The sequence below is a fragment of the Artibeus jamaicensis genome, unplaced genomic scaffold (assembly GCF_021234435.1).
Source record: "Artibeus jamaicensis isolate MK-2021 breed Jamaican fruit bat unplaced genomic scaffold, CSHL_Jam_final contig_685, whole genome shotgun sequence".
NCBI lineage: Eukaryota > Metazoa > Chordata > Mammalia > Chiroptera > Phyllostomidae > Artibeus > Artibeus jamaicensis.
This window is the reverse complement of record NW_026521924.1, coordinates 14,603,913-14,621,171: the sequence shown is the minus strand read 5'-3', so window position 1 is coordinate 14,621,171 and position 17,259 is coordinate 14,603,913. Positions and strand designations below refer to the sequence as shown.

General features: G+C 58.2%; 1 protein-coding gene across 1 annotated transcript; it reads right to left on the bottom strand.

The window, feature by feature from the left end:
* Positions 1 to 3,399: 3,399 nt before the first annotated feature.
* Positions 3,400 to 14,835, bottom strand: SCRT2 (scratch family transcriptional repressor 2). The gene is made up of 2 exons (XM_037143159.2): positions 14,613 to 14,835; positions 3,400 to 4,190 (listed from the first exon to the last, which is right to left on the bottom strand). Exons 1-2 carry the CDS (start codon positions 14,743 to 14,745, stop codon positions 3,400 to 3,402), a joined length of 924 nt encoding a protein of 307 aa, XP_036999054.2. The 5' UTR covers positions 14,746 to 14,835.
* Positions 14,836 to 17,259: the final 2,424 nt, after the last annotated feature.

Genomic DNA, 17,259 nt, shown 5'->3' with positions numbered 1-17,259 from the left:
CTGGAAGGTAAGCGCCGGGAGAAGTTACAGAGGCAGTGGCAGGGGCTTCTGGATCCCTGGGTCACACCTGCTGGGCGGTTCTTGAACTTGGGACTGCAGCCTCCTGCCAGACAGCGGCTCCCTTCACGGGCCAGTTCTGTGGGGCGGGCCAGGGCCCAGCTGAGGGCCTTCAGCCCTTGCAACAATCTTTTCCAGCAGCCAATTCCCTGTGTTAACTACTTACCGCTTCAGAGAGATTTAATACAGGAATGAGATGTTGTAAAATGCTGCCAGAGCCAGGGTTCCGTTTCCTGGATGGGAAACAAATGGAATGGATGCACCAGCTGCTCAGGTGCGGTGCGTAGTAGCCACAGAAGACTGCGTGTGGGTGGCCAGGGAAGGCAGCGGGTGCCTCACCCCCCCACACACACAATCCCGGTGGAAACTTTGTGGGGGTTCCCACACTGCTGTCATTGCTGGAGACGCGCAGCGCCCAGCTCAGGGTGCAGCTGCCTGTGCAGAGTGTGCGAAGGGAAAGGCGGGCCGGCACCAGGGTCTAGAGGTACACAGGACAAGGGCCCCAAAGTTGCGTACACTGCGGACAGAAGGAGGAAACTGGAAAGGCAGCCCGAGATGGGTGCCACCCTCCAGCCCCTGTCCCCGCCGGCCTGGCAGCCACCTCTTGAAGTGCGCAGGCCCCACTGCTCAGTGCCTCTGTGTGGGGGGCTGGGGTTTAGTGGCCTGGGGTTGGTGGCTCCCAGTTTTTGAGTGAGGTAAGGGCGGGTTTGTGTTTTGAGAGATCACCAAGACTGCTAGTACAGAAGGGGGACTGGTCCTGGCTCCTGAACACTTAACAACAGGTAGCCCGTGACCTCTAGCGGCAGTTCAGTGTTTTTGGACAACTTTCAGCCAAAGTCAGCTTTTTTTGCACGCATGCCTTTGCTGCTCGTGTGACCAGGAGGCCTCTGGCCAGAGCAGGAAGGCGCTGTAAGCTGGGGCTTACACAGAGTGCAGGGGCTGTGAGCTGGTTGTTCAGGGACGAAGGTGGCTCCCAGTCTGTCTGCCGGGCGTGATTAGAATTACGGTCCTTCAAGCCGAGTACTGCATTCTTTCCCGGTAGTCACTGGCTCCACATTCCTCAGTGTATTCGGGCGGCCTGCTGTATTCACTTAGGTTATTAATTCGGCTCTTGAACTCCTTGAGTGTGGACCCAGTATTTGAGGACTGTTTAGGACTGAGGAAGCCTGCGATCCGTAGACGTCACGGGACCCCTAGATGTGTGCGACCCCTGGTGGCAGCTACAGGCGGGTCAGGCTACGCGAATGGAAATGGAGTAGGAAAAAAAAATCCCTCTTCCTCTCAGCACATTCCCGACCCCACCCTTGTCCCCGCCCCAATCACCAGGTCTAGAGGCGCTGATGAGTGGCCAAAGTCCCTTTAATATCCCTGAATTGCGTTACAAGTAATACTGCTGGAAATGAGGGAGGAATGGGGGGTCTGGGTCAGGAGATGGGGAGTAGGAGGGAGGGGGGAGCGCCAAGCGCTCATACAAAATATGGCCAGAAGGCTAGCATGCATGGAAAATTATTGCTGTCGGAAGTTCCTATGTACAGGGTCAACACCCTCCGTAATTGCTTCTGCGACGCCTTTTCCTCCCCCCATCCCTGCCGCCTTCTTTCCGGGGTGGACCTGGAACCAGGAAGCCCTAGAGAAGTGGCCCTACTCCAGGGTCCCCTCCAGTCTCCACCCTCCTTTGTGGTTAGGGGCAGAGGGGGAGGGTCGGAGACTCCAGGACTCCTGTCCCCGAGGTGGGCGCCTAGTGGTGGGGCAGAGGCGTGTGCTTAAAGCCGAGAGGGCCGGCCCCGTAAGCGCGGAGGTGTGTGCTTCGGTCCTCGCCCGGGCATGCCAAAGCGCGGCTGGGGAGGTAGTGGCGGCCATCGGGGGGCGACTGGCAGCCCCGGCCCCTCTGCCCGGGAGAGTTGCATAGACGTGGCCGGGAGGGAGCGTTCCTCCCGGGGAGCGAAGCGGGAGGGAGGCCCCAGCGGGGTCCGGGGCTCAGTCGGTCCCTGGAACCTGGGGGTCCCTCGAGAAGAGGAATCAACAGGAAACAAAAAAGGAAGCTCCTCGCTCCGGTCTCCCTGGAGTGGGAGTGGAAGGCTCAGGAGGGCGGGGGCCTGCCCCATGCCTGGACCTCCTGACGCCTCCCCCACCCCAGCTTCGGGTCGGTGGGCCAGCCTCCCGTTTTTGTGCCTCCTTCCCCAGCGAGTTCAGGCTCTGATGAGGGCGGGGCTGCGCTCGCACTCCCCAAGACGGTGTGGGGTGTGGTGGGGTGGACAGCCCCCTATGGCCTTGCTGTCCCTCTCCCTGTCTGGCTCCCTGACCTCCCAGTCCAGCTGGGGAAGCCAGACTGTCCCTGGGTGAGGACAAGAGACTAAATATGATAATAAATAGATAGATAAATAAATAAATACACAAATAAATAACTGGGGGGGGGCAGACGGACGGGGCACGGGCATTTGTGAGGTGCCCCAGACCTCCCTGCAACAAATAAGGAGGGGTACCTGCAGTCCTAGGGAGGGAAAGTGCTCAGAGAATCGGGATTGGGCAGCTTGAGTCTGGAAACCCAGGGACAGCATGTCCGGGGTAAGAGAGGGGTTTCTTTAGGGGTGAAGCCTGAACTGCCCCTGAAGTCTGCCCCAAGTCAGGAGAACTCTGAGGGGCGAGAGATGCTAGAGGGAAGAGGGGGTCTGGAGAGAGCGGGAGGTGGTTGGGAAAGACCCCCGGGATGGAAGAGGGTGGGTGGGCGATGGCTGTGTGTGAACGTCTGGCCTAAGGCCCAGGTGTGGCGGGGATGGTGGCTGACACATACAAAGAGACTCTCCAAAGAGGCCCGAGGGATGGCCGGCCGCTGGAATGTGGCTTAGAGGCTGCAGGCCCTGCGTCCGAGTGTGGACGGGAAAACGAAGGCAGGCGGCGGGCGTGAGAGTCGAGGGTAAGTTTGAGCCTTAGCCTGGGGCCTCCAGTGGAGGAGAGACCACGGCGCCTCAGCTGAGAAGTGAGAGGGGAGGTCTGAAGGCTGGACGGGGGGAAGGCGCAGGGTCTGGGTGGGAGAGAATTCCGGCTCTGAGCCCCAGAAGGGGCGCGGACCTGGTGCCTGAGTTGGGAGCCTTGAGGGGGCGGACAGGGGGGTCAAGGTTCGAGTGTTGGGAGCCGGAAGGGGCGAACGGGTCGGGACGCGCTGGGGAAGACAGTGCCAGGAGAATTGTGGGTTTGGGACTGGAGAGAAAAGTTCCGGGCTGGGAGAGGGGGCGCCACGAGGGTCGTGGACAGGGAAACGCAGCTGGGGGTTGGAGAGGGCACAGGTAGGGGGCCCGGGGCGCGTAGCGAGCGAGTTCCGGGCGCGGCGGTGATGCGGCCGGCTCAGCTGGCGGGGCCCGCAGGGGGCGGCGGGGGCGGCTCGGCTCCCTTGACGCAGGCGGCCTCGCAGTGCTTGTGGAGGTAGGACTTGAGCGCGAAGCTCTTGTCGCACTGGCGACAGCGGTAATGCTTGAAGGCCGAGTGCGTCTGCATGTGAGCGCGCAGGTTGGAGCGGTCGGCGAAGGCCTTGCCGCAGTGCGCGCAGCCGAAGGGCTTCTCGCCCGTGTGCGAGCGCATGTGGCCCTGCAGCAGCCAGGGCCGCGAGAAGGCCTTGCCGCACACGCCGCACTTGTGGCGCAGGTTGTGCGTGAGCACGTGCATGGCCAGCGCGGGCATGGACACGTACGCCTTGCCGCAGGTCGGGCACTTGCGCGCCTGCTGGCTGTCCAGGCTGCGGTGCGTCTGCTTGTGGCGGCTCAGGTTCGAGGACGTGGCATAGGTCTTGCCGCACTCGGCGCACGCGTGCCGGTGCCCACCGCCCGCAGGCGCCCCCGCGCGCCCCGCGCGCCCCCCGGCGCTCGCGGCGTCTCCCGCACTCCCCGCGTCCCCGCCGCCCCCGCCCCGCCGTCGCCGAGAGCGCCCGTCTGAGATGAAGAAGGCGTCCATGGAGTAGCTGTCGGTCACGGCCGCCTCCCCGCGAAAGTAGCGCGCCGACAGGCTGGACTGCGGGCTTTCGGGGTCGCTGTACTCTTCTGGCGCCGCCGGCGGGTACGGAGGCTCGACCGGCGCCAGCTCCAGGCCTGGCTTCTGGTCCACATCGTAGCTGCTGGGAGGAAGGCAATGCGGGGCGTAACCTGGAGGGGCGAGAAGGGAGCAGGAGGAAGGTGAGGCGCGGAAGAGGGCTTCCCCCTTGGGGCGGATCTCTCCCCAGGCCCTCCAGCTCTTGGAAGATGATGGCTGCTGGTAAGGCCGTGGTGGGGCATCTTTGGTGCCTGCTCTTGGTGTCAGGCTGCGTGGGTTCAAATCCTTTCTGCATGGACTGCAAAGTAATCCCCACCCACTCTCCTGGAGCAGTGTCCCCGCCCTGTTCTAGTGGGCTCGTTTTCCCCAGCTTGTCAAGTGCTTACAGTCATACCGTGAAGGTCTTATTTTTATTGCACCCACTTTACAAATAGAGAAACTGAGGCACACGGAGCCTCAGCTCACCGCTGGTAAAGGATGGAGCCAGGACTCAGACCTCGGCACCCTGACGCCAAAGCTCATGCCTTCCCTATTCTGACATCGTTCTACTGTTCTAGTTCTGCAGCTTCTCTGAACCTGTTTCCACATCTGTAAAATAGAGCTTGTAATTGGGCACTCCTTCCCAGGGTTTTGGAAACACTTGGTGAAGTGATGAGCAGTACCGCGTATTAAGCTCTTATTGTGCTCCAGGTTCTCCCTCCACACTTTCCCCATGTTGGCTCATTTAATGGTTACAGACCCTACCAAGTAGCTTTCATTATAATCCCCGTTTCCCATGTAAGGAAATTGAGAAAGAGAGAAAGGGAGCACACAGTAATTGCTATATAAATATTAGCTATCATAATTGTGCATTTTACTTGCTTGAAACAGTGATTTCACTGAAGATTATTTAATTGTCTGCCTCCCTCGACAGGCCCAGCTTCCCTGGGGCAGATCCCTGTGCCCAGCCTGTGCCTGGCTCAGAAGAGGTGGGCGATGGGTAGATGTTGCCTGAATGGATCACACACCTGGTGGACAACACCTCCCCGCCCCACCGCCACCGGGGGCTGCTGGGGGATTTCAGGTCAAGTGAGTGGCATATAACAGGTGCTCCAGGAAGGGGACTTCCTTGCAGTGTCCTTACTCTGGAACCTGCTTTGCTCCCTGCCTCACTAGATGCCTTCTGATGTCTGCCTCTGGGGATTCAGTCCTCCGACTCCAGACAGCAGTAGGGTTTAGGCCCCCTTCGCCTGTCATCTGGCATTTAGTGTGGTCAGAGGGCCAATCTGTGCAGACTGTCTGCCAACCCTGAAGACAGGATGTACCCTTATTTGTACCTCTACCCTTTCCGCTGCTTGCACAGGACCCTCGGCACACGCATGTGATTGGGGATGGTCTGGGTGGAGGCCTCAGTAGGGAAGGGCTCTGTGGTCAGATGCCGACAGGGCCGTGGTGGTACCAGTTTTTTAATTGGGGGAGGCTTGCACAGCCTCTCAGCACCCCATTCCCCACCCCCCTGCCTGCCTTCAGTCTGGAGAGTCTCCCACCTCCCACTCCAGGAGTCAGGCCTAGTACTCAAGCCCCCAGCGTTCAGGGACTATTGTGTCAGACTGAGTTAAATACTTGTTGTTTAATATCTGAGTTAATTACCCGGACTCCCTCCTTCTCCTTCAGTAATTCTTCCCATTGTAATTACTGGTGGTAATACTCATAGCTTGTATGTATTAAGCACTTACGATGTGCCAGGCTCTGGGCTGAGTGCTTCACTTCCCTCACTTGCCTCACTGAGCCATCACAAAAATTCTTATATTACAGAGAAGGAAACAGGTACAGAGTGGTGGCGGTACTTGCTCAGGGGATGGAGCATGGCGTAGAACTCACTGCGTTGCTCCCCAGTTTCCCAAACTGGGAGGGCCCCCAGGAAGGGGTGGAGGCTGGGATGTTCACTACCTATACCCAGGGGTCGGGCTAGTGGGCATTCGGTGTTTGTGAAATGGGTGATAAAGATTTGCCAGGCCAGCCCAGCTGGGTCTGCTACGGGCTGTCCTGCCTGCCTGGTTTGGGAGTGACTCGATTCCCTACACAGGTTCTAGCTGGGTGTCCTTGAGGAAGTCATGCATCTTTCTGTGCCTCAGGTCCTTTCACTGGTTATGGGAATAGAACGCAGTCTCTGTAGGCGTGGCCGAGTAGGCGACCGGTGCCCTGCACGTTCTGTCGCGAAGGAAGGATGGCGTGCGGGTTAGGCGCACACTTCAGAGCCGGGCTGCCTGGGTTGAGTTCCAGCTTTACTGTTCCCAGCTGTGCGATCTTGGACCAACTCCCCGATCTCTCTTTGCTCCTTCTTTCCTAGCTGTAAAGCGAGGGATAATAAAGGGGTCCAGTTCACACAGTTGTAGGAAGGAGCCCAGGAGTGAACAGTAAGTGAAAAGTAAATAATAACCGACACTGTCACTGTACTTATGTGTCAGACGCTTGTTTACGGGCCTCACACACAGGGATGCATTTTACCCGTGTGACTCTAAGGTTGCTACCATGTTGCAGATGAGGAAGCTGAGGCACAAGTAGTTCAAGAACATGCCCAGGGCTGCACAGCTAGTAATTTCGAGTCAGGATTCCAACTTAGTGCCTGGCACATTGTAAACCCACAAGACGTGTTGGCTGTTATTGTTAAGTAATAATAACGATCCCCCCAGAGGGGTTTTTGTGCTGCAGTTTTCTTGGCATCTGCCTGGACACATCTTCCTGCTCCTCTCTGTTTCCTCACCCAGGATATGTAATTTCTACTTCATGTTCTTGTTCAGGAAACGGCTGGAAGGTAATACAGTTTAATGAACCAGGCAGTCCTCACCCAAACTATGCTCTCTACCCACAGCGCCCTCTGGTGGTGGCTGGCAGCACTACAGCATCTTACTCCTGTCTCTGGGAGTTTATATAGAAATAGGGGTACCTTCCAGAAAGGTTGTTCATCTACGTAAGAAGAGGTGTGGAATTGCCTTTGAGACAGGAACTCGTGGGGCCACACCTGATGCCCAGCAGTTGTGGAGTTTGGCATGGGCTGTGGGATGGAGTGGGGCTATTAGAAGGAGGTAGTCTAACTTGCTTTGTGAGCCTGGCTAGGTCATTTCGCCTCCCTGGACCTGGTCTCTATGGATTAAGGGTGACTGAGATGCTCTGAAGACTCCTTCTGCCTGGTGCTGAATAGCTTCTTCAGTGATGCCGTGGTCTTGTCCCTCATCCCCCTACCCCATCATCTCCATCTCACTCTGCTCAGATCCACTGACTTCTCCTTAGCGTAGTGACCTCTGGCAAGTTCTTTAACCTTTTTATGTCACCTCTGTGTAAGGAAGCTTGTAATAGGAGTGAATGGATTAGTGCATGTAAAGTCCTCAGTACAATGCCTGGCATACAATAGCCTCTCAAGCTGTTATTATCATTATTATTATCCCTTAATTTCCTGGTGACATCCTTCCAATTGGCCAGAGAGCAGGAGACACATGAATGTCTTGAGCACCTGGTAGTTAAGCAACACGCCCAGGGTCGCTGGGCGGCCTTGCCCAAAGCACCTTACCTGTCGGGGCCTCAGCTCTGGAGAATTCTTTAGGACACTATAAGCCATGTTTTAACTCTGTACATGGAACCCGGATGGGTTTTGGGTGCCCCTCTCTGCCTCACAGGTGACTATAGAAGGCTGAGCTGCTGTCCCTCAGCTGACAGAGTGGGACAGGGCTCTCTTGTTTGGGTCCTCAGAGAGGCAGGGAAGCCCAGAGACCCAGAGAGAAGAGACCTGGCTTCCATCCTGGCCCTTGTACTCATACCCTAGATCTTTGACCTCCACCAGGTCACGAAGCTTCTCCGGGCTCAAACGCCCCCAGTTTAGGGTAGGAACCAGAGCCATCCCTGCCGGGTGGGGTGATGGGGAGATGTCGTGTACATGTCACCTGAGAATGACTTCTGGTTTTCCCTAAGGGTCTCGATAGTTCAGATTGGAGGTCCAGAGTCCATTTTTTCAAAAGCCCCGCACCCAGAGGAGTGGTGGGAAGGGGATTTCATCAGAATTAGGGTGCAGGACCCTCTCAGACTCTGTCTCCTCCTGCTCTCGGACCCGTGGGAATGCGTGTGGGGGAATCTCCCAGCACTACAGCCAGGATCGCTAATGCTCCAGCTCCCTGTGCACCCCTCCCGGCACTGGGGGCCGAACGCTGCACTAATAAGCCCAGAGGCCCAGAGAGGGGAGAGGACTCGCCCAAGGTTATCAGAGGAGGTGTTGGGGTTGAAACCCTCTGAAGCCTGTGGGTTTTTTCCCCCCAAACACCTGAGCAGGCATGGAGACTGGCTGGGGGAGGAAAGATTTTTCTAATTAGCAGGGTGGTAGATTTCTTCAAATAATATCCACCAGCTGGCCTGCATCTGAGGGGATGATGGGGTGTTCAGGGTGGGGAGAAGCTGTTCCAGAAGATGCTGCAGCCCTTGTGAATTTTTGTAAATAATTAATAAAAGTGATGATTGGCACTATGAGCACTTCCTGTATACGAGGTCCCCCCTTCAGAGCTTTAATTAGCTTGTGTCTTAGGGAGCACGATGGGCACTTTTTCTGGGGTCCTGGTTCTGCAGACACTGAGGCCCAGAGAGGGGCCCTGGCCCACCTCCATCACAAAGCAGATTGACGTCAGAGCTCCTGCCTCCCAGTCCAGAGCTCCTTTTTTCAGTCCCTCCCAGATTCTCAGGGTCCGAAACTTCCACCAGGGAGTTTTCTGGCCTCAGTCCCACTTGCCTGACTTGAGATGGGCAGACACTGAGAGGGCTGGGTGGTGGGCCAGCTTCCCAGGTGGCCCAGTTTCCTGAGGAGGGCCTAGCCCCACTTGGTGGTGGGGGCTGGAGGGGCTGCTGCCTGGGTATATTTAGAGCTGCTTCTTGCTGTGCCAGGGCCTCGGGCCTCGAGAATCAGCTCCAGCCAGCTGAGCAGAAAGCCAGGTCTGTCAGCAGCAAAGCGGGTTAAAAATAGTTTCTCCTGTCTGCTCACAGAGCTGGGCGAAGGGGCTGGTACCTCCCCCTCCCCTTATTATAGCATCTTTGTGAGTGGTTCCCTGGGCACTGGACCAGAAACGACACCCACCTCCTCCAAGGGCCTGGCAGCTGGTGTACCTGCCCACTGGGGAGGGGTCTCTGAGTCCAGATGAGCAGAGGCAGAGTGAGGTTTGGTCCAACCTGACCAGGGCTGTAGGGTGTGGTGCTCATGACCCTTGACCCAGACACAGGGAGTGTCTAAAGGGTTCCAGGGCCCACCCCCACCTTCTGAAATCCCCCACATTCTGTTTTTTCCTGGCTGTGACCCAGTTCCTATGGCCCACAGGGAGGTCCACAGCTCTGCAGGAATCAATAGGAAAGATTTTCCAAGGGGTCTGGAGGTAGGAGTGGGTGGCTGAGGGTCTTTCCTCCCGCTCCCTCAGGGGGTCTTTCATGGGCCGTTTCTGGGCCTCCTACTGGAGACCAGGTGTCGTGCACACTGTGTGCTGACTATCCAGGCCCTCTCTTCCTGCCCTACCCGCTCTCTGCCCCAGACAGGTGCAGTCAGAGAGCTCATTTCAACCTCCCTTCCCGCTCAGTGGCTGGCAGTGGCCACTCCAGGGGAGACCACAGCTGGGACACGGAGGCCAGGAGCTCAGGGGCCTCATCTCTCAGTGTCTCGCCACGCCCACCAGAGGCCTGCAGGCTGTGGGTGCCCCTTCAGTGTGGGTGAAGCACCCGCTTGGGAGGTGGGACAGGGCCCACCACTAGTGCCCTTGTGACCTCGGGCAAGTCGTGGGCCCTCCCTGGCCCTCGGTTTGCCCCTGTAGGTCAGGGCCAATGCCCCCGTGTGCTCATTGCCTCTGGCCTGGAGTGTGAGTGTGCACGTGTGTGCTCGCGTGGGGGGGTCTTTGGGACACATCAATCACTGGGCCGTGACATAGGGACTCGGTGTCCTCTCCTGCCCTCCCTTGGGAACCACAGGCCAAGACCGTCCAAAGAGTGGAGGCTCTGCTTGGACCCCTTATTGGACCCCTTATGATCCCAGGCTTTAGGGTGGACCATGGTCCCCAAATTCCATATTCCACATGGGCCTTGTTGTTCCATACTCCCGCTGACTAATTCTTAGGAAAATCAGATCTCTGGATCCCTAGAAAGTCAGTGCTGAAAGAGATCAAGTTCAACTGCTTGATTTAATGGGAGGGAAACTGAGGCTGGGGTAGGGAAGATTAGTCCAAAGCCACATTAGCCAGACTCGAGAATGGACCTGGACATAACCTTGGACTAAACATTGGACCTGGATCCTGAACATTGACCTGGACCTGATTCCAGATGTTGAAACTTGAACTTAGACATGGATTTGTTCTGAATCTTGGACTGGACCTATAATTTCAGACGCTGACCCTGGACCTAGACCGTAGACCCAGTCCTAGACCTGGGGTGGGGTATGGACGTTGGGTGTGGACATGGGACCTGGACCTCAGCTCTGGACCTCGATGTTGGACCAGACGGTGGGCTAGACATTGGACCTGGATTTCCAACATGTCTCTAATCTGGACCGTGGACCCAGATCAAGACCGAGATGCCAGGGAAAGTCATGGTTAAAGAAGACTCAGAGGGGCCTGCTGTGTGTCACTGGGCACTTCCCCAACCTTCTCTGTGCCCCACCGCCACAGAACTGGGGCAGCCCTTTTGGATCCTTGCTCCCCAGATGGACTTTCTGAGGTGTGGGGTGGATGGGCTGAGGCCTTCCAGTCAGGCTCCGGGGCCTGGCCCAGAGCGACTCCCTGGCGCCGTCAGAGGAGTGAGAGGAAGTGGGCACTGGTGTGATGTGTCAACCAGAGAAGCCCTCGGGCAGAAGTAGGAGTGCTTCCTCGGCCTGCTAGTGAGGAGACTTAATGTAGCGGTGGAGGGCAGACAACTGCGTTATTGGATTGGCATTGATCCCTCATCTGCTCGGGTCGAATGCACTCTGAAAGAGCAGGAGGGCAGGACCAACAAGGGGTGCAGAGGCAGGGGGACCTGGGGCCCAGCTGGGGTTCACAGATAAGGTATGAAGAAGGTAGACACTCAGCTGGGGTCCAGAGAGACCACCGCTGTGCAGAGGGGTGGGCAGCAGTCTTCTCTGGGATGGTGAGCATCCACGGTATTCTGCCCACCCCCTAAGGGAGCCCGGGCCTGTGAAGGGGGCACTTGGTGGAATTGGAGGGCTAGTTTCTGAAAGGGTTAGGAGGATGTGAGCTGGCATCTCACCCACAGACTGAATCTGTGCTCAGAATCACCCAGGAGAGAGGAGGGGAAGGGAAGCTCCAAGGAGGCAGAAAACAGTGGAGGAGGGAGGGGGTCAGGGGGAGGAGAAAAGAGGCCACGTATTGGAGAGGATGGTGAAATTAGATCTCTGTCTTCCTTCTTTGGGGAGCTCTGCGGAGCTTTCCCCGTTTGGGGGCTGCCCCTCCCCTATTTATGGGCTCTGTGGTTTGGGGGGAGCCCGGAGGCCAGACACACCTGCTGCATCCTCTGCCCAGCCCATGGAAGCTGAAAAGGAGCGGCGTAGGGAAGCGAAGAAGAGCGCTGCTGTGTGTGTGTGTGTGTGTGTGTGTGTGTGTGTGTGTGTGTGTGTAGGAGTCCTCCAGGAATTCTCCAGCACTCCCAGGCATTCCCTGAGCTGGGGGTACACCTCTTTCATATGGGGTCTTGCATCTTCATCAGTTAGGAGCCTTTGATTCCCTTGACCTGCACCTGCACAGGCTGCCCCCTGCCTCCCCCACCCCCGCCCCACACACTCCCCTCCCACCATCCTTCTGACCCTGCAGCCCTTGCTGCAGGAACGGCTGGTAAGAGGATCGTTCTAATAACTGGAACTATCTCCAGCCCCAGGCCCTCCCTCTCTCCCTCCATCCTCCTCCCTCCCTCCTCTCCTCCCTCCCTCTCCTCACCTCCCCCCTCCTCTCTTTCTCCTTGTTTACCCAGCACACTTACACACGCTGGGAGAGAAAAAACGTCAGCTCAGCAATTTTTCACACTTCCCTCAAACGCTCAGCAAGGTTATTTCCGGCAGAGCAGACAACGGACCACTGGGAGCTGGCAGGCTCTCTGAGGACCCCAGCACCCCTGCCAACCCTGGAGTGAGGGAGCCCCAAGCTGCCCAGTCCAGCCACACCCCAGGGATGAGAGAGGCCCCTGAAAAAGGATAAGGCAGACCCTGTGTTTCCTGGTCATACCCAGCCTGAAGGGTCACTGCTTGGTCTCTGGCACCGACCGGCTACTGCAGACAGGGCCAAGGCAGCCGGGCCAGGGTGCCTGTCTTCACCACGGAGCAGCCTGCAAAGACTGAGGCCAAGAAAAATGCTGGGTCTTAGAAACTCTGCCACCCTCAGCCAGGCATTGGTTGGTAAATAGAGCCCTACAAAAACCCTGACAATGGCCCCCATGCATTCTTTTAGACCCTCATGCAGGCATCTCCAGGGCCTCCCACATTACACTTGACCTTCAGAGAAACGGAGATTGTCAGAGTTGGAAAGATACTCAGTTCATGCTATGCAAACTCTTTTACTGCTGGGGAGACAGAGGGCCAGAGGATGGAAGGCGGTTGCCCAAGGTCACACAGCAAGCTGGAGATCTAGAGCCCAGGCCTCCCAGAGTTTCAGGCCAGGGGTCAGACTGCGGGGACAGTTTTGGGATTCCCCTGTGGTCAGGGAGCTGGTCTGGAGCCCTTTGGGGAAAGGGCCAAAGATAAGGGTGGTTCTAGGGTGTCCAGTCTGGTAGAACCTCCACAGGAACAGCTCTGCTGACGGCTCTGCCTAATCCTGCCCCCACCATTCACTCAGGGGCTCCTTCTGAAGCCTTTTTGGACCGAATTCAAGGAGAGGCGCTCCTGCTCTCCCCCTGAGGAGCAGCCTGCAGTTTCAGCTGTGCGTGGGGAAAGTCTCTGGGCTTCTCTGGGTTTCCTCAGCTGGCCTGGGGCAAAACTGTGGGCGCCTCGAGGAGGGGTGGGAGCCCCAGGCTTCTGTCAGTCCCCTAAGGGATCCCCATTGCAGTGTGGCACACATTTCAGTTTCTGCCCAGCCCCCAGCATGCACTCCCCAGCCCTGGCACAGCCCCAGGTCCACCCTCTGTCCTGCCAGCACTCAGCCAAGCCCAGCCATGTCCCTGAGCTGCTGTCCTGGACCCCAAGAGGCCCTGGGATCAAGGAAAGAGGGCAGTAGAATAAGGAGCATGTGGGCAACAAGAAAGGGGGTTGGTTCTCTCTGCTGTGTGGGTGAGCCAGGGGCTGAGGGGCCACAGCTGTATTTCTGATCGCTCCCTAATTTCTTTGACCTTGATGAGGTCACAGAGCCCTTTGCCCAGCGCCCTCTTGCTACCTGGCTTGGCAGAGTGATGGAATGTGGGCGAAGTGCTTGGAAATCCCCGAAGCGGGAGCGCCCACTCTCCTGGGCTCCTGCCTTTGCCAGGCCAGCTTCCCCTTCATCCTTGGCCCTTTCTCCTCTCCTCTCCTCTCTCCTCTTTCTCTCTCCTCTTTTCTCTTCCCTTCTCTCTCTCTCTCTCTCTCTCTCTCACACACACACACACACACACACACACGCACCCCCCAAAGCTGATGCCACATGTGATGTCAGATTTCTTATTGCCAAAAGAATGCCTCCTCTCCGGACACCCGCCCGATGGGGGCTGAGAACGCTTTTGGGACGCCTTCGATGGGTCTGCAGAAGCAGTCGGCGGCTCTCCACACCCTCCGGCATCACCCTGTTCTGGGCCTGAATGACCTCTCTTGCCCCCCAAACCCCTGTCCCTGCGGGAACTTGCTCTGAGAAGAGATGGAGTGTGTCAGGGGTGGGGGACTTAGAAGGAGCAGCAGGGCTGGTTCTGGAGGCAGGTGAGAAGCTGGAGTGGGGAGGGATTGCAGCCCAGGGGACCAGGAGTCACTTTTGGGGAACCCCTCCTAGAAATCTCCTGCTCTTCAGGGTCCCCAGGACAGGCCCAGCCTTTGGCAGGCATGTGGCTGAGGGTAACAAAAGAGTTGCCGAGAGAGGGGCCCTGAGAACACTTGTCAGGCATCGCCAGGGGGAGCAGGGTGGAAGGGAAGGAGGGCGTCCCAGCTACCCCTGGGAGCCAGCCCCCATCCCCCCAGAGATTGGTAGTCTGGGTCCGTGCACCTTCCCCACCAGGGGAGCACACTTGGGTAGCCGGTTCCTTCACACGGCCAGGGGGAGGGGACCCTCGGACTGCCTTGTGCGTTAGCCTCCCCAGCATTAGCCCTTCACGGGCGCCCTTCTATCTCCTTTCTCTCACCACACCTCACTCTAGCCCCGTTCTGGGGCCTCAACTTTCAGAGTCCGATCTGGCGCGTGGCTTCGGAATGGGCCGACCCCGCGACTTTCCCTTTGTAGGGACCTAGCCCCTGCCCCGCCCGCCGGGCCCTCCGGAAGCCCGGGAGGCGCGCGCTGCCAGGGAAGTCTCCTCTCGGGGCTCTCCGCCGGCGCACCCCTCCTCGGAGCCCGAGTTGGTGAGGGCCCGAACCCCCTCCCCTCCACCCCCGCGCCGGTCCCACTCACCGTTGTCCCCCGGCGGCCCTCGGGCGCCAGGCAGCACGTAGGCGGTCTCCAAAGGGTGATAAGTGGGGGCTGGCACCCCGCTGCACTGGAAGCCATCCCCTTTGATCTTCTTTACCAGGAAGGAGCGCGGCATGTTGCGACTGGCGCGGGGCTCGGCGGTGGCACTTGCGTGGGGCCCCGGTGGGGGGAGGCGGCCAGCGGGGCGCGATTGGCTGTCTGCGCGGGGTTTCAGCACTGGACAGCTCCCAGCGGGCGGGCGGGCGGGCGGACAGCAGCGCCGAGCCGGCCCCAGTGGCAGCCGCCCGGCTCGGGCTTGGCGGCGGCGGCGGCGCGCAGACAGGCGATCGCTGGAGCTGTGCTCAGCACTCCGGCTGCCGGCTTTATATGGGACGCAAGCTGGAGGAGATCAGGTGGTCCCCTAGCAATGGAACTGTTCAGCGCTCTAATCCATCAAATGTCCCCCAGGACAATCGCTCCGCACACGTTCCCCTGAACCGGCGGCGGTGGGGGCAGGCCAGGCGCAGGGAGCAGCGGGCAGGCAGGAGGGGAGAAAGTGAGGGCGAGAAAGGCGCGGGGACAGAGAGAGAGGAGTGTGTACGGGGTGGGGGGGAAGAGAGAGAGGATGGAGGGGGCATCCGCGGAGAAAGACAGAAAGAGACATGCAGAGAAAGAGAGACACGCGCCGAAGAGGTAGCAATAGAAGCAGAGAGACCAAGATGAGGACAGAGAGACACAAGAGAAACGGAAGGACGGAGATGGAGCGAAGTAGCACCATACACTCACACACCCGCGGGAGACAGAGAGAGACCCAGACACACAGAAAGCCCTCCAGCGTCGCAAAGAAAGGAAAAGTGCGCGAGGGGGGCAGAAGCCCAGGGGAGGGGAGGGAGAGCCGACCAAGCCGGTGGGGTCCAGGCACATGGGGACACAGAGGACGGGTGCAGAGAAAAAAAAGTGTCAGTCGCCAGTGGTGACCTTCCTGCCTCCGGTCCTCTCCCTCGCCCTCAATTCTGAAGTGGCCGATGTGGACACTCGGCTTTGAGTAGGGGAAGTCGTCCCCCCACGCCAGCTCAGCTCCCCACTGGGAAGCCTCCTACTGCGTTTGGGGTTCAACTTTCTTTTCCCAGACTGGTGGGGGGGAGCCACTCCTCCATGCCGGCGCCTGCCCCGCTCAGCCGGTCCTGTTCCGGTGCCTCGCTCAGGCGGGCGCTGCCAGAGGAAGTGAAAATCGCCCAGTAATTAATTTCCCTGCTGCTGGGGTGGGGGGTGGTTTTGACACATCCGAGGCTGTGTCTTTCCCTGAAGCGGGAGCAGACAATAGAGACACGTGGACTGGGAAGGGAGGGGGGGAGGGAGGGGGAGCGGGGCTCCTGCTGGAACTCTTTGCAGGTCAGCTTCTTTGTCTCCTGGAGAATCCGAGCAGAACCCACCCCCCCCACAACCCAATCGGGCCAAAACCTGAGGGAGCTCCCACATCTTGGCAGGACTGAGGAGCAGGAGAACTCAGCCCCCAGCCCAGAAGCTGCTGGGCAAAGTGCCGTGGTGGGGGGCTGGCCTCGGCAGTATGGGATGGCCAGTACACAGGAGTCCCAGAATCAGACGCTAGGAATGCCAAGATCTCATTGGTCAACAGTGTTCTGTTTACGGGACGCAAAGCTGAGGAAGCAAGGATGTGCTTTTGGGACTGGGTCATCCCATAGCAGTTGGGAGACTCAGACACGGAGAGGCCCTGGAGGTGCCCATGGTCCCACAATGAGTCAGCAGAAATTTCTAGAGACCCCTGTGGTCTGTGGGCATCACTGAGTTAGGGGCTCACACAGTCTTTGAAAGATGGTCGAGAAACCTCAGGGTAAAAGTGGGGTCCCTGACCTTGCCAAGACCCTGTGTGGTCTGAGGGACCCTGCCCATTTTCCCAGCCATTTCACCTCATCTGTTGTCTGCTGGGACGTTTTTTAACCTCAGTCAGTGCCGGTTGAGGTGACCACACCCCCCGACTCAGAGCACACTTTATGTTCCCTACTCCAGCCACGTGGTCTTCCTTCTGGTCCCTTGGGTTTTCTGCTTCTCTCCTTTGCCTGTTGGCCTCTGTTCTGTTCAGATTGCCCTTCTCCCCACTTCACCCCAGCACACCCCGACATGTCTTCAGGATGTAGCAGAGGCACCACTTCCCCCGGGAGGGGGCGTTGACTACCACACCGTGGACGAGGCCAGAGTGCCCCTCAGCCCCTGAGCTTCGAGAGGACAGGGCCGCTGTCCCATGTTGGTTCAGCACATCCTTGCAGTGTGTAGTACGGTGTCTCGGTTCCCCTGCATGATAGCCATGGGACCTTGGACAAATTGCTCAACTGCCCCGTGCCTCAGTTTCCCCATTTACAAAACATTACTAATGTCACTCTCTCAGGGGTCGGTGGAAGTATTACAGAATTGCTCTGTATAAAAGTCTTGGCACAGTGCCTGGCATACAGTAGGTGCTCAATTCATGTGGGTTCTATACGTGCAGTTGTGCCTGGAGCACCTGGGATTCATCTCTCACATGTTTGTGGGGGGGAGTGTGGAATAAGTGGGGACTTAGATAGTCCTTGTCCCTGCTCTCTTGGAGGTGACATTCAGTGATCACTGAACAAGGGAACACTGAAGTCAATCTCCT